This window comes from Tiliqua scincoides, chromosome 6, assembly GCF_035046505.1.
Source record: "Tiliqua scincoides isolate rTilSci1 chromosome 6, rTilSci1.hap2, whole genome shotgun sequence".
Taxonomy (NCBI): domain Eukaryota; kingdom Metazoa; phylum Chordata; class Lepidosauria; order Squamata; family Scincidae; genus Tiliqua; species Tiliqua scincoides.
This window is the reverse complement of record NC_089826.1, coordinates 84,136,332-84,162,253: the sequence shown is the minus strand read 5'-3', so window position 1 is coordinate 84,162,253 and position 25,922 is coordinate 84,136,332. Positions and strand designations below refer to the sequence as shown.

Sequence of the window (25,922 nt, the reverse complement as noted above, 5' to 3'; positions counted from 1 at the left end):
TGCATCTTCACATCATTGTGCTCTGACACTTTTGACAGTATCCTGTCAATGGTTTTAAAATAAGGCCAGTCGGGTGCAAGGGTTTCACTGTCGGTCATGCATTTTAATTTCCTGCAGTGAAAGCAAAACACAATCATGTATGAAGACAATTGTTTCCTGCATTAGCATTCAAAAATGCTAATATAACTAACGCTTTAGTGTATACTAATATTCAGAGTGTTCATTTAAAAATCAAACTGAAAGCACTAAAGAGCAAAACGTATACATGGGAGTTTGAAGCTCATTATTTCATGACTTGACTTCTATGATTCCATTTTGGACTCAAGGTGCATATCAGCCAAGAGCCACTGCACTAATAAAATTGCCACACTTGTAATAAATCTATCTGCTACAAGTTCATGGTGGGTGGTATTCAATCATGCTCTGAATATCCTGCATATTAAGATAACAGCTTATGCACTTTCTCTAGGAAATAACTCAGAGCCTTGAACAGGTGGAACTGGTGTTGGTGGATAAAGTGGGCCTTGGAGTTGTTGCACTCACTGGTGAAAAGTTCAAAACTGATGCAAACATGTATACAGATAAACCTTCCTGCAGTTACACCCACCCACACTCACACTTATTAGACATATAAGACTAGAAGCAGGACAAACTACCGGAACAAAAACCTTAATTCAGACAGACGGATGGGCCCTCTAAAAGACTGCAGCCACAACTTCAGGGTGCATCTAGACCAAGATGGTCCAACTTCTCATACCAATGGGTCAGGGGTGCCCAAACCCCGACCCGGGGGCCACTTGCAGCCCTTGGGGACACCCAATCTGGCCCACGGGAGTCCTCAGTCTCCAATGAGTCTCTGGCCCTTTAAAGGCATGCTGGAGCCCGCATTGGCCCGATGCAACTGCTCTCAGTGTGGGGGCAACTGTTTGACCTCTTGCATGAGCTGTGGGACAAGGGCTCCATCCACTGCTTGTTGCACATCTGTGATGCAGCAACAGCAGTGAAGGAAAGGCCAGTCTTGCTTTGTGCAAGACTTTTTATAGGCCTTGAGCTATTGCAAGACCATCATTCATAAATATAAGTTCCATCTCTAATATATTCATTTATGTAAATGTATTCAAATTTGAAATGTAAATTAATTTTTTCCCCTGGCCCCCAACCCAGTGTCAGAGAGATGATGTAGCCCTCCTGCCAAAAAGTTTGGACACCCCTGCAATGGGTCACAAGTGTACTTTGACACAGAACCCATGGGCCATACACTGAAATTTCCAAATCGTAAATTTAAGGGTTTGCTTTTAATTTTATATATACATATACATACACATTATATGATAGGTTATAGATTAAACTCCTGTAACATGTTCTGCGTGAGGCTACCCCAAAAAGACTCTGGTCCAGAATGCAGCAGGGTGAGTTCTGGTCTGGACTCAAGCTTTGGAGCATGAGACTCCTGTTCTACATACATTCAGCTGTGGATAATTAAGTGACATTGCATGTATGCATGAACTGGAATGTGTGACACTAGAATAAAAGGGGTACATAACTGGCATTTCATAGAGTTCACATCTTTCGGCATTCTAAGTGCAAATCACCAGAATAATAAAAACGTACACAGCCTGGCTTCTTTCCATTAACTCTCTAACGCTGTGGCTTTGGGTGTCTCTTTTTATTACTACAGTATTTCGTCTGCTATTGCTGTTTGACCGGCTGAATGAAAACAAGATTAATCTCATGGGGCTTATAAAAAAGCTTTCAAAATAAATTATAAATAACACTGGTCATGTGCCAGTTGGGGGCTAAAGAGAGACACAAACTGCAGTACTTTGATGGGGAGTCTGTTGTGAATGAATTATTCAAATGGAAGCCCAAACTGGTAAAATATTCAAATGCACCTTTCTGCAGTGATTGGACTGACTGAATCTATTCACTAGGCAGCGATCCCACCTTGAAAATCATTGCAAGAACCTAGATATGGTATTCATATATTTACACATCCTTGGGGAAAAATAAAGTTGCTTCTGAAAATACAGACCTATGTCTACGTCCCACATTTCCATTTGAAAAAATCAGTTGAAGAAGTCTGTAACGTTAACCGATTAAGGCACCAGTCCTATCCAACTTTCCAGCACTGATGCAGTCATGATGTACCCCCAAGATAAGGAAACAAACATTCCTTTACCTTGAGGAGGCTTCTGTGACTGCTTCCCTCCACAGGATGCAGTGCATGCCCCATTGGCATGGCTGTATTGGCGCTGGAAAGTTAAATCAGATTGGGCCCTTAAGGAACTTTAGGGCACAATCCTATCTTGTGCTGGAACAGGCAAACCAAGAGGCTTGCACTGTATCCAGCACAGGATAGGTGCTCAAAGTGGCTCAGCCAGAGATAAGGACAAACTCTTCCCCTTACCCCCCAGGTAAGCCACTGCAGCCCCTATGGGTCTCCTCGAACTTGCACCACCTCCCAAGGTGGCACAAGTCAGAGGAAAGCGGAGTAGCTTGAAGCCGATCTGCACTGCTCGGGGAACTGGGTTGGGATCCAGCATAACTGCCGGATCCAAGCCCTGCTCCCACCCACCCAACTGCCTGCCCCTGGGGCTGCCCACCCTCCCCCCACCCTCCTGGAATGCCTGCCTCCTCCCTGCCCACTCCAGAGCTTGGCCAACGCAAGGCTTGGTGCCTCTGTCAGTGCGGAGGCTTAAGTCAACCTCCGCAGGCCAGTGCGCCTAGCCAACTCATGAGGAGTTGCAAATGTGCCTTACTACATGTTTGCGACCCTCCTAGGCCAGTGCAAGGGACTTGAGCCAGCCCACGGGCATCTCAGATTGTGCCCTTAGTTGCATAAAATATATACATGCGGCAGTTCCAAATCAAGAACAAGGCTCAACCTATATAACGTGGGGGTTTATGCAAATGTGGGAGTTGTCTAACCCTCCAGATGACCCACATCATCTAAGATTGTCAGGACTATACAGCGTTAATGGATCCAAAGGTAATGAATCTTTCTCAAAATAATTAACTGTTAATTAACCGCCTCAAAATAACTGCCCTCCTTTCCACCCACAGCTGCACAGTAGAATCCAAACAGCTTTTTCCAGTGGCATGTTCAGCTCTGTCTCTAACAGATAGTCAGAGGCTTCACTGCCTGATTGCAGCTGCAGCACTAAGTGAAAGAGCAGCCATCAATGAGAAGCAGCCTTGCTTTGGGATACCTGCCTCAGCATAAAGAATGGAGAGGAGAGGGTTGGTAGGGGGAGGAAATGAAGGAAGTGGCGCCTCCCATCCACCAGAAAAAAATGCCACCTTCTGACTTCACCGTATTGGTTCCTTCTTGCAAGATGCTTCTGATCCTGAGATGGACATCTCACTTGGTTCCCTTGGGGGTTATTCCCAAATAAGAGTGCACAGCATTGAAATTTTACTCACCCAATTCCCAGACGGAATATCTTCCAGGCAATCTGGGTGCATCTGCACAGTCAGCCAGTTGAGCTTTCCTAAGTAGTGAGACTCCTGTCACATCTGGGCCCTCAAGGAAGAGGTGGCAAGCCCTTGGTGGCCTGCTGTGACCCATTTGCAAAACATTTTGTGGATAAAGTCACTCAGATCCATTCGTGCTTGGAGATCTGTTCATCCTGTCACTATGGATGGTTTTCCAAGTGTTCTGTCTGAAGATGCGGACAGGGTGTTTGGAGTAGTGAGGTCATCCACTTACATGCTCAACACTTGACCTTCATGACTGATCAGAGGAGAGCTAGTCAAGTATTTGAGAGAGGACAGTAAATGCATCCTTGAGAGAAGGAGAGGTGCCACTTTGCCTGAAAGAGGCAGTAGGCAGACCCTTACTGAGAGTCTCTTGCTCCCACCTTGCCAGATCATTACCTGTCAGTCTCCAATATTTCATGCTGGGGCAAGTGCTCAGGATGCATGATGGCAGTTCAAACATTTGTGAGTGAGACTGGTAATCTAGATCTGTTCCAGTTTGTTTTTTTTTTACTTGGTTTGGGGACTGAGACAGCTGGATGACCTATACTGGTAAATAGACCCTAGAAGTATATCCTTGCTGGTTTTGCTGGACTCCTCAACAGTTTTTGATTTGATCATGGTACCTTTTTTTTTTTTAATCAACTGGCTGGGATGAGGACTGGGGATACTATTTCACAGCAATTCTGTAGGGTGGGCTCCAGAAAGTAGTACCGGGGATATCCGCTAAACATCTTGGCCAGTGGGGTTCCACAGGATACCATCTCATTCCCTATACTGTTTAACATTTACATGAAACCACTGGGCATGTCATCCAGGGGTTTGAATGCAGTGTCATCAGTAAGCAGGTGACCCCCCCCAGGGTCTACCTTTCTTTTTCATCTTTTCCCAAGGAGACTCCTCTTTGGGATTTCAAATCTCCTCCCAAGATTTCAAATCTTGAATCACAGCTTGTCTATTGTAATGGACTGTGTGTGAACAGTGTTAGACCCGACAAGACAGAAATGCTCCTGGTCAGGTGGTCTTCTGACCCTACAGCAGGAGTCTAGCCTGTTCTGAATGGCAGGGTGTTTCCCTTGAAAGTACAGATTTGGTTTGGAATTGCTACTACTGGACCCAACTTTATTACTGGGCCCAAGATTACTACTACTACTACTACTACTACTACTACTACTACTACTACTACTACTATGGTCACTACCACTACAGGTGGCAACTGCAGTCACGAATGCATTCACCCAGCATCCTCACACAGTGGTGTCACTCAGACGGTGAGAGGGAAGACCGTAAAAAGTGACATCCACAGGGGAAGTACAAAAATGGTACTTCTTCGAAACGTGCATATTTAGTCTATAAAATTGTTGCCACAAGATGCGGTGATGACAATAAGTTTTGATGGTTTTTGAAGAGGATAAGATAAATTCATGGAGAACAGGTCTATCAACGGCTACTAGTTATGATCACATTTAGCATATCACATTTAGCAGCAGCTTCTCTCTGAATGCCGGTTGCAGCAAAGTATACCTTTCTCTCCTGCTTGTAGGGTTCCCAGAGCAGCTGGTGGCCACTAGAAAAAAGCCTATAAGCAGGCCACTGGGAACAGGATACTGGATGGACCTTTTTCTGGATCCAAGGAGGGCTTTTCTTAGAGTAGCAGCCAGATCAGGACCAAACAGTATGTAATTTCAAACATACAGTTTAACTCTGGATTCTTTGTTTTAAAAATTAAAATAGCTTTGGGGGCAGGGAATCAAGATTGGATCTATTGCACATGGGGAGAAGGCATTTAAGCTATTTCTAGCATGCTGCAGTCCCAATGAAAATTGCACCCTCAATCCAGTCCCAATGAAAATTGGGGGCTCGTTCAAACTGTATTTTTCCCCACTGCACCAGCCCAATGTGTTTAAAGATGTGCATGTTCACAGGACACGCATGTCCCATCTCCTTCCCTAGATTCCATGTAAAACTGCGTGGAGGGGGTCTGTTCAAACCACTATGCCACTAGTGCATGCCATTACCTCATACAACTGAGAAAACTCCGTGGAAAAGGATCATCCATACCAACCTCTTTAGCCCTGGAGTGTATATTTCCAATGAACACTTCCCTTGTGGGGCTAACAGAAACTTTAGGGAGCAATTTTTGTCGAAAATGCAGCACAAGGAGGAAGAATTAAATACCGATGCTCTGCGGTCCTGGTCTGGACTTCCCACCCCTTTTGCAATTGCTATTGAAGTTTTAACCACAAAGCAGGCAGACTTACCATAACTTGTAATTAGACCCTCAGTTTGATTTAACAAATGGAAAAAGAGCTGATCTGGCTGACGGCCCAATCCTATGCCTGCCTACTCAGAAGTAAGTCCCATTAGAGTCAATGAGGCTTACTCCCAGGTAAGCGGGAATAGGATTGGGCTGTCACAGATTTACCATGGCAGAAGTACTGGTGGACTAAAGTGACTTCAGACCTAACATGGATTTCCACTTCACAGAGCTAAATCTGGTGCCTTTCAGGTGCAACTGGGCTTTTCTAATTTTTTTCTTTTGTGTCTTTCCCATAAATGATTCCACTCATTGCAGTACACGCCATTCCTACGCCCACCCTGCAGGACAGAGCTCAGCTCCACTTCAGCTGTGTGGCAACTAGCAGGAGCTCTGCTTTTCATACTGCTGTGGCCTCCACCCTGTGCCACAGTCCTCGACTTAGGGAAAGCACAGCAGACTGGAATCGTACCCTCCCAGGAAACCCCAAAAGCAACATTCTTAATAGAAAAGGGCCACTGGCATAGCTAGAGGGGGTTCAAAGCACTAAGTTTTGCAGGGAGCCTCACTGCAGTGTGCAAGTCGCCCCTCCCCTCCTCTCCCCTTCAGAGCCATTCCAGGTGGGGGAAGCAATACAGAGGCATATGCCAGGGAAGACCCAGAGAGGAGATTATGCCTCCGTTTTGCTTCCCCTGCCTGGAATGGCACTGAAGGGGAGGGGAGGGGCAACTTGCACACTGCAGTGAGGCTCCCTGCAAAACTTAGTCCTTTGCACCCCCTCTAGCTACACCACTGGAGTTCTGGCTATTTGCTATGCAAGTTACATGTCTTTTCCCCATTAGTTGCACTGTCTAGTTTTATCCGTTTCTTACTTCCTCTTCTTCTTCCTTCCCCCCCCCCCCCAGTGGAAAAAATAGGGTAACTGAGTTTTTGCAAGGATTCCACAGCTCTCCTGGCTGGTTCCTGCAGCTCCCCAGGGAGCCACGACTCACAGCTTGGGAACCACTGATGTAGTGCAACTTCCTGGTTTCCTTTCTATTTTCCCCCCATTTTTCAGATTACATGTCTTAAAAGATGTTACTTCTGCTATGTTTTTAAAAGTTTTTTAAAAATCCTTTTGTCCTGTTCTGTTGCTTGATGGATCATGCACTCCTGAGATGTCTGGCTATACCCAGCGCATATTCAAAGACACCCATATTCTCATGCACGAAATGGTGCAGGGCAAGAGACATCTGAGGGCCAGATCTTATCCAACTTTCCAGCCCTTGTGTAATCATGCCAATGGGGTGTGTGCTGCATCTTGTGGTGAGAGGCTAGTTATGGAGGCTTCCAGCAGGAAAAGGAGAATTTGTTCCCTTGTCTCGGGGATGCACTGCAGCTGCACTGGCTCTGGAAAGTTGGATAGGATTGGGCCCTGGGTTTCCTTTCAGAGGAATGCACCAGCAAGTCAATTTCATGACAAAAATAAGGACAGTGGGAGGTCTTCTACCCACTTCTGCTCAACATGACCTGCCAACTTGAAGGCTCGTCTTCCCCTGTGAATTCTGACTTTCCAACATTACCTATATTCTCATCTCTTCACCTGTGCTGAAGTTTCCAAAACAATATGATTGGCAATTAAGGCTATGCAATGATTTAAGCATATTGCATTAAGGCAGAACACTCTACTAGACAGCTCAGGTCTTTTGCAGCTAATTAGCAATTTGGTAAATATTTTGCCATTTAGTTTGTAAAGGGTTGAGACAATTGCACTTTGCAATTAGGGAATCTAACCAAACCTGGCTGTTTGTAATTTTTACAGCACCAATCTATGCATGTTTACTCAGTGGTAAGTCCCACTGTTCCCCTGGGGAACAGTTCCCCTGGGGGCTGGGGATAAGAATAGGCCCTCAGTTTGGCTGTACTTGTCATAAGAGGCGACTAAACAGCCACCAGGTAGATGGGACTCGTCAGCCTGGGAAGGCAGCATATCTGAGAGAAGGAAAACTCTGATCCCAAACCTCCACTGCCTTGTGGCTACATCCGGTTATGGAAAAGGCTTCAGGAGTCAACCTCGAGGCAAAATCCGGAGCCGGAGTCCCTGAGGCAATTCATGGCTGAACACAGTCACGTTCTGGCAACTCCTGCGACGTCACTGGAACCAACCGTATTGGCCTCTGCCTTTCCATTGGACCATTTCAGTGACGTGGAGAGGGGGCATTTGCTGCATGGGTAACAGCCTATCCTCCATACCTACTTTACCCAGGCTTTGCGCTCTGGAGAGGACACTCTGTTCCAGAACCACCATTCAGAGCGTGACACCATAGTCTTCCGAGACTGAAGGATGCCAACAAAAAGTCCCACTGTATTCCATGGGGCTTACTTTCATGAAAGTGTGCATAGGATTGCAGCCCTAGTTGCTCACTTTTCCTCCAAAAGGCTGCAGTATGTCAATCTTCAGGTGGTTTGTAATTTTTGTCTGACTATTCTGGTACTCCTCTACCATAATTGCTCACTTCTATTATTTAAGTGCTGCCAGTTGTAAATGAAATATGGGCATCCCCTTGAATTTGCAGGGGATCGGTTCCAGCTGCCATTGTGGATACCAAAAACCATGGATAGCGGGGAATCCGACAAAAAATGGTTCAAATATCTCCCCCCACTGCACAAATGACATAATTGCCTGTGATTGCAGCACTCTTGTTGGTGTCTCCTGTGTCGCACCGGCTCTGTGTTGTCTGCAAAAGCTAACATGAAGAGCCCACAGGAAGCATGTTGAAAGCATGACAGGCTGAAAAGAACATGGCACTAAGCTCTATGAACTCTGTGATATGGGATCTATGGATATGGGGTGATGCCTACAGTACAAATTCTAAGAAGCACCACAAATTTTACTGTTTAGGGTTGTTGTTTTTTTAATTTCATGCATACTTTGTAATACTTCCAGATGACATTTAGTTGTAAAAACCAAGAAGGAGCAGTTACCAAAGGAGAGAGGCAACTCTCAGGTTGGTGATATTGGCCATGAGCATCTTTCAGTAGAAAGGCTGTTCTACATCCATTGACTTCCGTATTCCATTTTGCAAGCGGCACTGCAATGGAGATCTTAGGTTTTCCTGCCTGAATCAGAGCTGATTGGTCCAGGTGTGCCAAACCAGTTAACAAGCCTTTATGGACCTAAATAAGAAACAAATCAACTAAGCCTCAGCCACAGCAGAACCAAATGAAATGAGGAAGTATTGCATCCCTGTCATGCGCTATGTGTTCATATACTTTGCTTTCATCTTAGCAATCTCCACCTTTGAATTTCAATAACCCTTGCAGAACCTTAGCTGAACTTTTCACAGGATACCAGCTCCTTTGCCAATTAATTATGGTTTTGTCACAGGAACTCCCGCATGAACCTATATGAGCATTTAGAAACAGAGTGGATAACCTTGAAGTTCAGACTGAAGGTATTACAGTTGGCATCCTTCAGTCTTGGAAGACTATGGTATCGCGCTCTGAATAGTGGTTCCGGAACAGTGTCCTCTCCAGTGCGTGAAGCCTGGGTAAAGTAGATATGGAGGATAGACTGTTTCCCATGCAGCAAATCCCCCCTCTCCACGTCGCTGAAATGGTCCAATGGAAAGGCAAAGGCCAATACGGTTGGTTCCAGCAGTATTGCAGGAGTTGCCAGAACGTGACTGTGTTCAGCCATGAACTGCCTCAGGGACTCCGGCTCCAGATTTTGCCTCGAGGTTGACTCCTGAAGCCTTTTCCGTAACTGGATGTAGCCACAAGGCAGTGGAGGTTTGGGATCAGAGTTTTCCTTCTCTCAGATGAGCTGCCTTCCCAGGCTGACGAGTCCCATCTACCCGGTGGCTGTTTAGTCACCTCTTACAACAAGTACAGCCAAACTGAGGGCCTAATCTTATCCCCAGCCCCCAGGGGAAATGTATGAATGTTTTTGATTTTGGAATAATTCAGGATTATGAGCTGCATGAATGAAACCACATCATGGTGCTCTCAGCTATAGTTTCATCATGGGTCCAGTAGTATGGACAGGAGTAAATACATCAGTCAGAGATTGACCTGCTATGCTAACATTTCAGAGAATGACTTTAAATCTCCCACTACTGTATTTTCAAAACTTGACAAATAGGTGTTTGAAAATACGTAAACACCTATTAAATACATAAACACCTATTAAATACATGGATTCCAGACATTGAGCTCTCTTCCTCCATGTTTTTGGAGATATCACATTTGAAGCACTGAAACTAGGCTTTCAGAATTAAAAATGGCAGCCTTCATTTCTCAGTCTTGTTATCAAGTCAGTCTAAACACACACTCTATATTCGAGTATATGCATATGTGAAAGATCCTGACGCCATTCCCCAAGGTAAGAGGTAAGTGCTAATAAAATTATTTTAAGATGATCCACTGTGGTGTGCAGAACAGCAATCTCCACTTAAGAGGAACCATCTTAAAATGATGCTGCAGACTGCATTTTTAGAAACAGCGTGCATTTGAAAACAGGAAAGGTGCTCAAATACAGAACAACTTAATATGGATGCCTGCTGTATATAACTCTTATTATTAATAATTTGTGCTTTGAAAGCACAAGCTTTGGGGCTGAAATAAAAGAATCATACTTAAAGTTCACTTCTCAGAGCTCCATGTTACAACATGTCTCAAAATAGCACAGAGCTCAAAGCAGATCTGGTAATTCTGTGCCACAGAGATAGTAAACTACATTTCAGCAACAACATGCAAACATTTTTCCTATGTGTTTTTTTTTTCCTAAGCAGCAAACATTCTCCCAAACCAACTTTCCTTCCTGATGGACACCCACTATACTTCATTATCTTGTTTGAGACACCTCTGTTGCCTTCCCCAGTTGGAAGAGTATTTACAGTGTGCACCGATTTCTGGCTCCAAACGTAATTGTTCATTTGCTAACGCTGGTTACAATTATAGCAACGTGTGTCACTCAGCCATGAGGCATGCAGTTATTTTTGTCCTCTGAAGTGTAACTCCCTCCATCTGCAACATTAAGAGAATGCTGTCTCCAATGCCTTTTTTTTTTTACTTTATTTTCACATCGAAGAGACCAGCTTTGCAGTGAAGCTGCGCTGCACTAGATTTCATTGCAAGTGGAAGCCAATCTGCAGAGATCCACAAAATATTTTAATGCTGCCTTTGGACCCTCTTGTTTTAATAAAAGCAGTGATTAACCACCACCCGAGCTCTGCTAGCATTTCAAAGTACGCCCGGGGAAAACGAGGCGTGATGGCGTGGGGTGGGCAAGAGTGATTTTTAAGAGCGCTAGGAACAGCCTTTCATCTTTCAGCTCTTGGATCACAACATCTTTTATCCAGAAAGACACGAACCGGATTCGTCTCTCAAAATCAGACCCAGAATAAAAGGAATTAACGGCAGCTTACCTGTACTGGAATGTCATGTTTGTAATTTTTATCTTTATTTCTTCTCCGTGGCGAATCTCTCCAGTCATCTCAAAGAGTTTGTTGGCCATTTTCTCATAAACTTTGGCATTCCTCTTAGTTTGTTTCAGCTCATCAAAGAATTCTTCCCAGACCAGCATTAAGCCTCTCATCTCAGCATCAGTCCAATTCCTGGCCCTCCTGTGCTTCTCAGTCTGGGAAGAGACAATATAACTGGGGATTTCGGCTGCAGCCATTGCTGAGTGACCTAAAAGGGTTTTTAAAAGAGCACACTTAAATCGAGATTTTTGCACTGGTGCATTTTAGGATTTTGCATGCCCAGGAAAGCTACAGGATTTGAATGACAACCGAACACATGAAACCTCTTTGCAACAGCTTGAAGCTTGAGTGCACAAAATGGGGCCTACATCTGACAGGCAGGAATTTAGTTAAAAGCTTTTAAACAGAGAAACGTCATTTTGATGTCACGTTTCCATAGCAACAGAGCAACTGCATAAGCTACAACAACAAAAACCTTTTAACTGAAAGCCAAAGAATCAGGACAAAGTTGACAGGCCATCAATATTAAAGCTTTTAAACACTTTAGGTTTAACACACACACACACACACGCACACACACACACATGCGCGGTGCATACACGCAGGGTAAAAAAATCTATGCAGCTTTTGAGATGCTGCTTTTAAGTTTTCACTTCTTTTTAGATTTTCCCCCCCTTACCTCTTAGGCAATCTGAAGCAGGCAGGGGGTCAGGGCTGCCTGAATGAGCTTTTAAGTTGTGCCTTGACAGACTCTCTAGGAGGTGGCACAGACTCTCAGGCCATGTATACAAAGAGATCTGTGTGCACACGCACACACCACTTCCCAACAATCGTCTCTAAAAAGTCTCACACACACCTTTGCACAAGCAGCGTGAACATCTGGGGTGCACCATCAGTGCAGAAAACAACTAAGCTGCTAAAATGGTGCAGGAACGAGCGCCAGAGAAAGATGTGTGCTTACAGACGTACAGCGAAGGCATGGAGACCGGTTGGGGTCTGAGAAGCTTTTGTGCTGCTTATCCAAGCCTATTCCTGCAGCTCGGTCAGCATGAATTTGCCTTTTGTAGGTTCAGATTACCACGTATGTCTTTGCACTTCGAGTCATTTAGATGCTGTTGGCCGTGTGTGCTGCTGTCTCAGGACTGCAGCTGAGGCATTTTAAAACCTGCCTTACGGTGAACCCATAAAGATTATTTATTGTGTAAAAGGGAGTGGGGGAAGAGGAGAATGGCATGAGGATTAGAAACTGTAAATAAATTGTCGGATTTCTGTGGCCATATTCTACGCAGAAAGCTAAACCCTGCTCACTGTTATAACGGCAATGCACAATTTCCTTTGCATGTGCTGTGTCAGAGGGTTTGATTCTAGGATCCATGGGATTTATCTGTGCATAAATGGCCCTCGCAGGTTGTTAATTCCCAGGAAATGATGCTCTCATATGTTTCAGTCCATACTTAAGTATCCTATCAACTAATTACAACTTGAGTCTGAACAACCATTAAAAACGTATGTGATCCAGGAGAAGGGAAGACATGGAAGATCAGACAGTGTCTCTTTCAGATGATAAATACAGCCCTTCCTTTCTTGTGCCTGCCTGACATCTTTTCCTTTTAAATGACTCTTTCCATCACTGTAGGATTTTAAGAGAAAAAAGTCAGGATCTCCTTATTTGGGACATTTTTATGAGCTTCATTTCAGATTAAAAACAAACAAAACCCTCTTACTGAGTCATAGGTTTCTTTGGAAGAATCTGGCACCCAAACAAGAGTACTCTTTGAACCGCTAGCATACCACTGTCCAGAATGACCCTTTTAAGACTGGTGAATTGCACCATATGCTGGTCAAGGACATTTTCTGGAGACCAGTTGGGCGGCATCATATATATGATGGAGGGACAGATGGCAGTTGGGAAAAGGAGGATTATCTAGCATGATGTTCTTCTTTTCCTTTCATGTACGTGTTTTTGACTTTTTTCTACCAGTCATCTTGCCTCAGGCTGCACTAGTAATAAAAATCCTAATTCAAGTTGGAAACTTGAGATAAAATTCAGAAAATAATAGCACTGTCTGCCTTTTTTCCTGGAGGGCTTTCTAACAAACCATTCCTCTGACAAAAGTCATCATTTGGAATGGAAAGGATTTTTGCAGGCATCTTCTATAACAGCAAACCTATGCCTGACTTCCAGAAATAGATGTGGGTGCATGCACAGTACCATTTCTGTTGTGGAAGCAAATTATGGAAGAGTGTCTATGAATGAAACAGTTCTACTACATGCTTCCCACTACCCCAAGCAGTGAGAAGTCTAGAAATAATACTGAAAGGTATAGTTTCTAGTAGCATAGCCATTGGGCGGGCGGTGCAGTAAGTAATGCAGGCATCACAATGTAATACTCGCTGCACCCCCCCGGCTATACTATTAATAGTTTCTTTTGCGTAAGAGAGCACTGGACACATATGGTGTCCTTGTAATACAAGTGGGACCTCAGTATCCACTGGGGTTCTGTTCCGGAACCCTCAGTAGATACCCAAACCAGTGAATTTAAAGGTCCACTTATAAATGCCTTGTAACAAGGGATAGGCATTATACCGCATTCAACCACTAGATGGGATGAATAGTTCCATTATTCCATTATTCACACAATCTAGTGGCTAAATGCAGTATAGCATCTGGCAGAATTCGGGGGGGGGGTACCCATTCTTCATGTTCAATTATCTCATAACTTTCTAAGGAAACCCCCTGGGTAGCTACCACACTGTCAGCAGCCTGAGAACCAGGATCACTAGAGAGATTCCCTGGGCTAAACCCCTCTTCTTATAATATAGAGGTACTTAAGGATTTCTGTTTAATTTCCTCACAATAATCCCAATGAGGTGGAAGAATAATAAACTCCCAAATACCTCAAAAGGAACCCAGACAAGGAAGAATATAAAAACTAAAGAATTTATTAATAATAATAATAATATAATATACAGTATTTATATACCGCCTTTCTTGGTCTTTATTCAAGACTTTATTCAAGGCGGTTTACACAGGCAGGCTTATTAAATCCACGCAGGGATTTTTACAAATTGAAAGAAGGTTCTTTCTTTCAAGAACCACTACATTCAAGGTGTTACACTCCGATCTGGTTTGACATTCTGGCCTCCATCCTCCCACGCTCCGAGCAGATGGAACAGCTCAGCTGCAGCTAGTCAGCTGCTTCAAGGTCGCACGGTGCCGGTGGCCTCGAACTGGCGACCTTGTGGATGTTAATCTTCAGGCAAATGGAGGCTCTACCCTTTAGACCAGACCTCCTGCCCAGATTTAATTAAGATCCATTAAACTGATATAAAAAGACAAATAGAAGGGCTTCTCTACAATCAAGATATGCAGTCAAATAAGAGTACTACATACATAAGAGGCCCCCCAATTCTGCAGGACTATCCCAAGGCAAAACTTTTTCTGAACCTGCTGACAAAAACAACCCAAAAAAAAGAGATAAAATCTAACACAATCTAACTATACTTTTCTGACTAGCCAGAACCACATTAATTTCTATCATCTACTCACAGTACAGGAGTGAGGCTAACTCTCCCTTAGGTCTCATTCAGCAGGAAAGCCAAGGAAGATCCCATTTTCTAAGAAACTTATCCTCCCACTACAGAGGCTAACCACTCTCCCTGGAAGCTTTTACACGTGACGTGCTCTAAAGAGCTCCAATGCCAATATAGGGAAAAAAAATAGGACCCACATGAAACACCAATTTCATGACAGCATCTATACCAATGCATTCTGGGGCAACAACGGAGGAGCAAGAAACCTGGAAGTGGGTCATTAAGGCTTTCTTTAACCCCAGAGGCTTGCAGCTGGTGCGGATTAATAGTGTGGAGGCAGGAAATGGAATGTTGGTGCTTTTATCGTTGTTACAAGGCATTTAAAGGGGGACTCCATTATCAGTGGTGTGTCAAATCAGTGGATACCTAGGTCCCACCTCTGTTTTATTTGTATCATTTGAGACAACACACGGAAAGGAGCATCTGCAAAGAGTCTTATACAGCTTGACAAGAGCAGGTGATCTTTCAGGTACCCTGGTCTTAAACGGTGGAAAGCTTTGAAAGATAAGCATCGGCACTTTAAATTGTGTTCAGTAACCGAATGGTCGATCACTCACCCCTTTAAGCCATTTCTACCCAGCGTTGCATATATGCAACAGGGATTAAATGTGTATACCTGTGAGCCGGGCAGAAATGGGTTTTAAGCACTAATGCAATGTGATCCCCATGACCAGTTCCAATTGGCAAGCTAGCAGCTCTATTTTGGACCAACTTCAAAGACAGTCTTCAAACATACAACATTCTACCATAGCCAGTCACCAGAACATGGATAACTGTATCTGGGCTATCTTTATCCAGGAAAAGTCACAGCTGGTGCACCAGCCTCCATGCTACAAAAGCTACATGGTTCTCTACTGACATAGCTAGATCCAGACATACTCTGAGATCTATAAACCTGATCCTTTAGGAGGAATGCAACGCCACCCAGAAGAGACTGAACATAATCTCCCCAAACACAGCAAGCATCTGTCCATAAAACCTCTGCCTTTAGTTTATTGGCTCCTGTTCAGCCTATCACTGATTCCAGGCATTGATTAAGCATCAACACTGTTTCAACGGACTCAGGAGAAATGGAGATTAAGGTCATCTGTGTACTGGTGATACCTCATCCCCAAACTCTGGACTTTCTCACCCAGCCATTTCAAGTAAGCATTAAAAAGCATGGGAAGACAAGCTGGAACCCTGCAAGGCAGTATAGCAAAGTTATCGTGGGATGCAAATAATCAGGATGCACAAACATGTTACCAAAAGGGCTGTTTTGTTTAGGGGAATTATTACAATGCCCTTATTGGAACCTTAGGATCGCAGGCTGGATAACAAGACGGCGTAATGCAGAGAAATTACCTTTTGCTTAAAGAGGAGACCGAGAGAAAGATAACTTTTAATAAAAGATTATAGTTTTATTACAAAAGCACAAAGGTAAACATAATGCACATGGAGAAATGATAAGTGTATGTTTCTTGGTCCTAGTATTTAGAATCTAGTGTACCTAGCTCTCATGTGGTTGCGTGTGAAGAGTATTTGGTGCATCCGAGGAAATTAGAAAAAGGAAAGGTTGTAGGGAAGGATTTTAGGGGTCCCTGGTCTGCCAAACCCAGTTGCTGACTAAAGATGGGGAGAGAAGGGGAGAAAAAGGGGGGGAAGAAGGGAAAGGGTTCCAGATGCAAGATAGTTACCTGTCCTGTAGAGCAGTTGAATGGGGGGCGGGGAGAATCCTGTGAAGAAGACCCTCTGACAACACAGATGTGTTGGACCTTGGAGAGAGAGAGCCAGAGAGAGCATGTGAGAGGAAGCCCTCTCTTTAAAAAAAGGGATTTGCAGACAGTGCTGGTAGCTTCATTACTACCACACAGCAGGGAAAACATTGAAAGGATCAGGAGGTCAGTTATCAGCAACATTCAATGGGGTCTATGGCTGGCTTCCTAGATGGGGGAGCTTAAACAATACAATGAATCTGGCAACACAAGAAGACAGTTCAAATTTGCATACAGTACTTAAGCAATGATTTAAGATGCCAGACTTCCTCCCTTATTGTGTGACCATAGGGAGGTGGTGGTTGTGTAACCATGAGCCTACAACTTGACTTGATTGTGGTCCGTGTGCTGGGAGAAGTTTAGCCTGCATGATATTTTAGTCCATAGTAACATGATCAGATATAGAGAGAAAATCACAGCTAAAAGGAAAAAGGGGATTTTCACGTAACAAACAAACAAAGGGCACAATCCTAACCAACTTTCCAGCACTGGCATAGCTGTGCCAGTGGGGCCTATGCTGAGTCCTGCAGTTGGGGGGGGGGGCAATCAGGGAGGCCTCCTCAAGGTAGAGCAATGTTTGTTCCCTTCCCTCAGAGATGCATTGCCCTTAGCAAAATTGGTTTGGATTGTGGCCAAAAAAACACAGATATGAACGGGAGAGTTGGTTGGCAACCTTCAGTCTTGAAAGACTATGGTATAAGCCTACAGCACCCGGTATTCCCAGGTGGTCTCCCATCCAAGTACTAACCAGGCCTGACCCTGCTTAGCTTCCAAGATCGGACAAGATCAGGGATGTGCAGGGTAGTTAGGACAGACAGAAGAAAATATTTCTTTACCCAACATGTAATTAGTTTGTGGAACTCCTTGCCACAGGATGTAGTGATGGCATCTTGCCTGGATGCCTGTAGGAGGGGATTGGACAAGTTTCTGGAGGAAAAATTCATTACAGGTTACAAGTCATAGCAGGTATGTGCAAGCTCTTGGTTTGAGAGGCAGGCTGCCTCTGATTGCCAGATGCAGGGGAGGGCACCAGGACACAGGTTGTGTCTGTTGTCTTGTGAGCTTCCTCAGGCATTTGGTGGGCCACTGTGAGATTCAGGAAGCTGGACTAGATGGGCCCTTGGCCTGATCCAGTGGGGCTGTTCTTATGTTCTTAATGGGATGCCAATGATCAGGTTGCATTTGACCAGGACACAATCCTCCCAGACACAAACACCCTAGTAACAGGACTAGGCAGACAGTTTTCCCTTAGCAATGCCTTTAGGAATTAGCTCTCAAAATAGGAGCACCAACCACAAATGTTACCAAAAGGGCTGTTTTGTTTAGGAGAATAATTACACTGCCCTTATTGGAACCTTAGGATCGCAAGCTGGATAACAAGACGGCGTAATGCAGAGAAATTCCCTTTAGCTTAAAGAGGAGACTGAGAGAAAGATGGTGGTTGCGTGTAAAGAGTATTTGGTGCATCCGAGTAAATTAGAAAAAGGAAAGGTTGTAGGGAAGGATTTTAGGGGTCCCTGATCTGCCAACTCCAGCTGCTAACTAAAGATGGGGAGAGAAGGGGAGAAAAAAGGGGGGAGAAGGGAAAGAGTTCCAGGTGCAAAATAGTTACCTGTCCTGTAGAGCAGTTGGATGGGGGGGGGAGTCCTGTGAAGAGGACCCTCTGACACAACACAGATGTGTTGGTCCTTGGAGAGAGAGCCAGAGAGAGCATGTGAGAGGAAGCCCTCACTTAAAAGGGGTTCAGCTGGATGGTAGCTTGATTACTACCACCCAGCAGGGTGCTTGGAATGTGTAAAACATTGAAAGGATCTGGATGTCCCTTATCAGCAACATTCAATGGGGTCTATGGCTGGCTTCCTAGATGGGGGAACTTAAACAATACAATGAATCAGCAACACAAGAAGGCAGTTCTAGTTTGCATACAGCACTTAAACAGTGATTGGGTTAGGAGACACTTTTGCAAACAGTTCTTAACAGTGATTGGTTTAAAACAATATAATGAGTACAGTAATGTAGGAGACACTTAAACAATGATTTAAGATGCCAGACTTCCTCCCATAATGTGTGACCATAGGGAGGTGGTGGTTGTGTAACCATGAGCTTGTGACTTGACTTGATTGTGGCCTGTGTGCTGGGAGAAGTTTAGCCTGCATGATATTTTAGTCCATAGTAACACAACCAGATGTAGAGGGAAAATTACAACTAAAAGGAAAAAGGGGATTTTCACGTAACACAGAGACACCATCCCTCCAACATCAAATTCAGTGAGTCTGTCTAAAGGTCTGTCTAATAGCTGATGGCCTTGGGCAATGAGAGGTCTAGGAGGATTAGCAGGATCACATCCTTCTCCTGGTATGGGTCATCTGTCATGGTGACCAAGGTGGCTTCTGTGCCAGAAACAAACCTGGAATCAGACTGAACAGGGTCCAGATTCTCTGTTTCATCCAAGAGAGTCTGGGAATTATCAATCATCACCTGCTCAAGTACCTTGTCCAAGAAGGAGTTAGGTGTGACAGGTAAATGGACAGTTTTCAGAATCCTGAGTGGATCACCTTAGAAGTGGCATTGAGGTAATGTACAACAGTAAAAAAATCAAACCAACACACACAACCCACCTTCAAAACATTTAAGTTAAAAAGTCATGCCATCCTCGCTTAAACCTGATTACTGAATGCTGGCACAAATAGGATATTTGTGAAAACTTAAATGGAAAGTGTTCAGGCTCTGATGGATAAGGATAAAGTCCATTTTTTATTTCTGCAGAAAAGTTCTCCAGTTAAGATGTCTCATAGCTTCCCATCAAGTTTTGGCAAGCTTAAGACTAATGAACATAGCTTCACTGAGCCTAACCTGATCCTGTGGGACTTCTGACAAAGCAGCAGGTAGACATGCTTCTGTAAAGGGGGTTCTAAGAATGGTTCACCGTAGAGAAAGTAGTTTCTGAGATATACATAAGGTGAACCACTAAGGGCTCATTAGGTGAAAACAGCCCAATGAATTGTGTTCCAGCCTCTTCACTAAAGCACTGATGTAATGTGCTCTCTGGACATACTCTAGCCAAGACTGGGCTGTCACTAGAATATTAGCACATATCCTTCTGTTGCCATTCTGGTACTTCTTAGCATCTCAGTTGCCTACTGGAAGCAACAGTAGCCTGGCAAACAGTCACAGCCACAACTCATGGATAATTTAGGCCACAATCCTAACCAACTTTCCAGCACTGAGGTAAGGGCAATGCAACTCCGAGGTAAGGGAACAAACATTGCCTTACCTTGGGGAGGCCTCCATGACTGCCCCCCAACGGCAGGATGCAGCACATGCCCCACTGGCACAGCTATGCCAGTGGTGGAAAGTTGGATTGTGCCATTTGTTTGATTATGCACCCTGATTATTTGCATCCCATGATAACAGGGCAACAAATCCTTAGTCATGCCCGAGGTAAGAGAGGGCTTAAGAGAGAGGATACACAATCAGAAAGGCCATTCATTTACCTACCAGCTTTCTGTCACTGCACCAAATGTGGTTTACAATTAAACATAATATCTTACAGACTATTGTGTTGGCAACCTTCAGTCTCAGAAGACTATGGTATCACGCTCTGGATGGTGGTTCTGGAACAGCACATAGTGTGACTGAAAAGGCCGATTCGGGAGTGACAATCCTTTCCACACTGGGAGCAAGTGCAGTCTGTCCCTGGTCTGTCTCCCTGGCTGTGGGCCTTCCTTCTTTGCCTCTTTGCCTCAGACTGTTGGCCAAGTGTCTCTTCAAACTGGGAAAGGCCATGCTGCACAGCCTGCCTCCAAGCGGGCCGCTCAGAGGCCAGGGTTTCCCACCTGTTGAGGTCCACTCCTAAGGCCTTCAGATCCCTCTTGCAGATGTCCTTGTATCGCAGCTGTGGTCTACCTGTAGGGTGCTTTCCTTGCACGAGTTCTCCATAGAGGAGATCCTTTGGGATCTGGCCATCATCCAGTCTCACGACATGACTGAGCCAACGCAGGCGTCTCTGTTTCAGCAGTGCATACATGCTAGGGATTCCAGCTCGTTCCAGGACTGTGTTGTAAGCTAACGGAACATACCAAGATCCAGGTCTTACAGACTAATCATGAACAAAAAGCGGGGTTGGGGGAGCAGAGAGGGCCAATGAAATCAAGACCTACGCATATTTTGTTGTCATAAAAAAGTTTTGTTGTCATAACAGTTACACCTATTCTTGGGTGCTTTGGGGGTGCTGAATCAATGGCATCAGTTTTGCTGGAGGAAGCTGCTTGAATCAGCATATAAGGTGGCTATGGCATACCCCCAAAACCAGAGCCAACTGGGCAAAAACCAAGGCCATTTTTGGATTCAGCACTTCCCAAATATCCTAAACTTGTTCAAACATCCTTGGCTATGAAAGAAAGATGGGGGAGGGGCCTGTGAAATGAGCACATTTAACTACCATCTCTATCATAATGTTACATAAGGGTCATTGATTGTGGTTTGCAGGTATGAAAAGGGACATTATTTCAGGAAATAATGAAATCTCTCCAGACGCGTGTGGCCTCGGGAACCCTAAGTGCCTCTGGTAACTAAGTGCCAGGTAAACCGAAAGTTTAGCATCTGGGTGAGTTCAGCAGCAGGGCGAGGAGGCCAGGACCCCGTATACTGCCCTTTCTCTTCCCTTGAGAAGAGGGCTGCTAACCAGTGTAGGGTTTATAAAAGTACCCCTAAATAAAACAACAACAACAACAAAAAAGCTATGCAGTCAGACAGCCAGCAGCAGGGAGGGGGCTATCCAGTGTTCTGCATTGAGTGCCACATGTATGATTATATGCCTCTGGGGCATAAGTCATGGGTGTGTGTCCTCGGTGCAAGGAGCTCCAGGGTCTCAGGGAACGCGTCCGCTCCCTTGAAGCCTTGGTGGCCGACCTGGAGAAGCGCAGGCAGGCAGAGGAGGACCGTGGGGAGACTTCCGGGGACGATCAGGCTTCGTCCCAACCTCAGGCGTGCAGCTCCTCAGCTGCCTGGGTGGGAAGTCTCGGGACTGGAGGACGTCATCCTGGAGAGGAGGGAAACAATCCCCTAGGGGGGACCCCTTCTCCAGGGGATGGGCCCGTATCCGAACGCACTCGGGATACTCCTCAGCGGGAGGGGGGTCGGGGGCTTCTTGTAGTGGGGGATTCAATTATTAGAAACATAGAGAGGGGGGTTTGCGACGGATGTGAGGACCGCATGGTGACTTGCCTGCCTGGTGCGAAGGTTGCGGACATCACTTCTCGTCTAGACAGGCTAGTAGACAGTGCTGGGGGAGAGGTAGCGGCTGTGGTGCATGTCGGCACCAACGACGTGGGCAAGTGTAGCTGGGAGGTCCTGGAGGCCAAATTTAGGCTTTTAGGCAGGAAGCCGAAAGCCAGGACCTCAAAGGTAGCGTTCTCTGAAGTGCTACCTGTTCCACGCGCAGGGCCAGCTAGGCAGGCGGAGATCAGGGGTCTCAATGCGTGGATGAGACGGTGATGTAGGGAGGAGGGGTTTAGATTCATTAGGCACTGGGGAACGCTTTGGGACAAGCGGGGCCTGTACAAGAGGGACGGGCTCCACCTGAACCAGAATGGAACCAGACTGCTGGCGCATAACATTAAAAAGGTGGCAGAGCAGCTTTTAAACTGATCCCTGGGGGAAGGCCGACAGGAGCCAAGGGGCATCCAGTTCGGGACTCCTCATCCCTATGGGACAAGGATGGGGAGGTTAGAGAACAACAAGACAAAGGCAGAGTAGGAGAAGAAATTGGGAAAGGTAGCGTGATGGGATGTGATAGACGGTTTGGCACAATGAGAGGATGCAGGGACAAAGGAGCGAATAAGCAGCCCATCCTGGGGCATTCCATGTACAAATGCTTTTATGCGAATGCCCGAAGTCTACGAGCAAAGGTGGGAGAACTGGAATGTCTGGTGACAAGGGAAAATATTGACATAGTGGGCATAACGGAAACCTGGTGGAATGCGGAGAATCAGTGGGATACCGCAATCCCGGGCTATAAACTCTACAGGAGGGACAGGCAGGGGCGTGTTGGAGGTGGGGTGGCCGTTTATGTTAAGGAAGGGATAGAATCCAGCAAAGTAGAGATTGAAGGTGGGTCCGACTCCACCGTAGAATCTCTGTGGGTTAAATTACCAGGCTTGTGCAGCGATGTAATACTGGGGGCGTGCTATCGTCCTCCAGACCAGAAATCGGATGGGGACCTTGAAATGAGGAAACAGATCAGGGAGGTGACAAGGAGGGACAGGGTTGTAATCATGGGGGACTTCAATTATCCTCATATTGACTGGGTCAATTTGTGTTCTGGTCACAATAAGGAGACCGGATTTCTTGACATGCTAAATGACTGTGGCTTAGAGCAGCTAGTCACGGAGCCCACCAGAGGGCAGGTGACTCTGGATTTAATATTGTGCGGTACACAGGACCTGGTTAGAGATGTAAACGTTACTGAGCCATTGGGGAACAGTGATCATGCTGTGATTCGTTTTGACATGCACGTTGGGGGAAGAATACAAGGCAAATCTCTAACAAAAACGCTTGACTTCCGACGGGCGGACTTCCCTCAAATGAGGAGGCTGGTTAGAAGGAGGTTGAAAGGGAGGGTAAAAAGAGGCCAGTGTCTCCAGAGTGCATGGAGGCTGCTTAAAACAACAGTAACAGAGGCCCAGCAGAGGTGTATACCGCAAAGAAAGAAGGGTTCCACTAAATCCAGGAGGGTTCCCGCATGGCTAACTAGCCAAGTTAGAGAGGCTGTGAAGGGCAAGGAAGCTTCCTTCCATAAATGGAAGTCTTGCCCTAGTGAGGAGAATAAAAAGGACCATAAACTTTGGCAAAAGAAATGTAAGAAGGTGATACGGGAGGCCAAGCGAGACTATGAGGAACGCATGGCCAGCAACATTAAGGGGAATAATAAAAGCTTCTTCAAATATGTTAGAAGCAGGAAACCTGCCAGAGAAGCAGTTGGCCCTCTGGATGGTGAGGGAGGGAAAGGGGAGATAAAAGGAGACTTAGAGATGGCAGAGAAATTAAATGAGTTCTTTGCATCTGTCTTCACGGCAGAAGACCTCGGGCAGATACCGCTGCCTGAACAGCCCCTCCTAACCATTCTTACCTAACCAGGTAAGATGGTGGAATGCCTCATCAAAGATAGGATCTCAAAACACATAGATGAACAGGCCTTGCTGAGGGAGAGTCAGCATGGCTTCTGTAAGGGTAAGTCTTGCCTCACAAACCTTATAGAATTCTTTGAAAAGGTCAACAGGCATGTGGATGTGGGAGAACCCGTGGACATTATCTATCTGGACTTTCAGAAGGCGTTTGACACGGTCCCTCACCAAAGGCTATTGAAAAAACTCCACAGTCAGGGAATTAGAGGACAGGTCCTCTCATGGATTGAGAACTGGTTGGAGGCCAGGAAGCAGAGAGTGGGTGTCAATGGGCAATTTTCACAATGGAGAGAGGTAAAAAGCGGTGTGCCCCAAGGATCTGTCCTGGGACCTGTGCTTTTCAACCTCTTCATAAATGACCTGGAGACAGGGTTGAGCAGTGAGGTGGCTAAGTTTGCAGACGACACCAAACTTTTCCGAGTGGTGAAGACCAGAAGTGATTGTGAGGAGCTCCAGAAAGATCTCTCCAGACTGGCAGAATGGGCAGCAAAATGGCAGATGTGCTTCAATGTCAGTAAGTGTAAAGTCATGCACATTGGGGCAAAAAATCAAAACTTTAGATATAGGCTGATGAGTTCTGAGATGTCTGTGACAGATCAGGAGAGAGATCTTGGGGTGATGGTGGACAGGTCGATGAAAGTGTCGACCCAATGTGCGGCAGCAGTGAAGAAGGCCAATTCTATGCTTGGGATCATTAGTAAGGGTATTGAGAACAAAACGGCTAATATTATAATGCTGTTGTACAAATCTATGGTAAGGCCACACCTGGAGTATTGTGTCCAGTTTGGTCGCCACATCTCAAAAAAGACATAGTGGAAATGGAAGAGATGCAAAAGAGCGACTAAGATGATTACGGGGCTGGGGCACTTTCCTTATGAAGAAAGGCTATGGCATTTGGGCCTCTTCAGCCTAGAAAAGAGACGCCTGAGGGGGGACATGATTGAAACATACAAAATTATGCAGGGGATGGACAGAGTGAATAGGGAGATGGTCTTTACACTCTCACATAATACCAGAACCAGGGGACATCCACTAAAATTGAGTGTTGGGCGGGTTAGGACAGACAAAAGAAAATATTTCTTTACTCAGCGCGTGGTCAGTCTGTGGAACTCCTTGCTACAGGATGTGGTGCTGGTGTCTACCCTAGATGCCTTTAAAAGGGGATTGGACAAGTTTCTGGAGGAAAAATCCATTATGGGGTACAAGCCATGATGTGTATGCGCAACCTCCTGATTTTAGAAATGGGTTATGTCAAAATGCCAGATGCAAGGGAGGGCATCAGGATGAGGTCTCTTGTTGTCTGGTGTACTCCCTGGGGCATTTGATGGGCCGCTGTGAGATACAGGTACCCGGACTAGATGGGCCTATGGCCTGATCCAGTGGGGCTGCTCTTATGTTCTTAACTACAATTCCCAGGAAGCCTTGCAGGTCTCTTGTTATCAGGTGTGCTCCCTGGGGCATTTGGTGGGCCGCTGTGAGATACAGGAACCCGGACTAGATGGGCCTATGGCCTGATCCAGTGGGGCTGTTCTTATGTTCTTAACTACAATTCCCAGGAAGCCTTGCAGGTCTCTTGTTATCAGGTGTGCTCCCTGGGGCATTTGGTGGGCCGCTGTGAGATACAGGAACCCGGACTAGATGGGCCTATGGCCTGATCCAGTGGGGCTGCTCTTATGTTCTTAACTACAATTCCCAGGAAGCCTTGCAGGTCTCTTGTTATCAGGTGTGCTCCCTGGGGCATTTGGTGGGCCGCTGTGAGATACAGGTACCCGGACTAGATGGGCCTATGGCCTGATCCAGTGGGGCTGCTCTTATGTTCTTAACTACAATTCCCAGGAAGCCTTGCAGGTCTCTTGTTATCAGGTGTGCCCCCTGGGGCATTTGGTGGGCCGCTGTGAGATACAGGAACCCGGACTAGATGGGCCTATGGCCTGATCCAGTGGGGCTGCTCTTATGTTCTTAACTACAATTCCCAGGAGGCCTTGCAGGTCTCTTGTTATCTGGTGTGCTCCCTGGGGCATTTGGTGGGCCGCTGTGAGATACAGGAACCCAGACTAGATGGGCCTAGGGCCTGATCCAGTGGGGCTGTTCTTATGTTCTTAGGATCATCAGAACTATAAATGCAGCATACGGGACTGGGGAGCTGTGCTGGCAGCAGGTAACCAATATCACTGAAAGCCCAATCCTATTG

The 25,922-nt window shown here is 45.7% G+C and overlaps 1 protein-coding gene and 1 pseudogene across 1 annotated transcript in view; both read right to left on the bottom strand.

The window, feature by feature from the left end:
- The window catches only part of MSANTD1 (Myb/SANT DNA binding domain containing 1), a 15,323-nt gene extending 3,927 nt beyond the window's left edge, over nt 1–11,396 (bottom strand). Inside the window, exons 1-2 of the mRNA XM_066632293.1 lie at nt 11,143–11,396; nt 1–111 (exon numbers count right to left, since the gene is read on the bottom strand). The exon at nt 1–111 is cut by the window's left edge and continues 174 nt beyond it. Of these exons, the coding sequence (XP_066488390.1) occupies nt 1–111; nt 11,143–11,396 (365 nt within the window). The remainder of the gene's footprint in view (nt 112–11,142) is intronic.
- A 5,850-nt stretch (nt 11,397–17,246) lies between these two features.
- On the bottom strand, nt 17,247–17,363 carry LOC136656605 (5S ribosomal RNA; annotated as a pseudogene).
- Between the last annotated feature and the right edge of the window lie 8,559 nt (nt 17,364–25,922).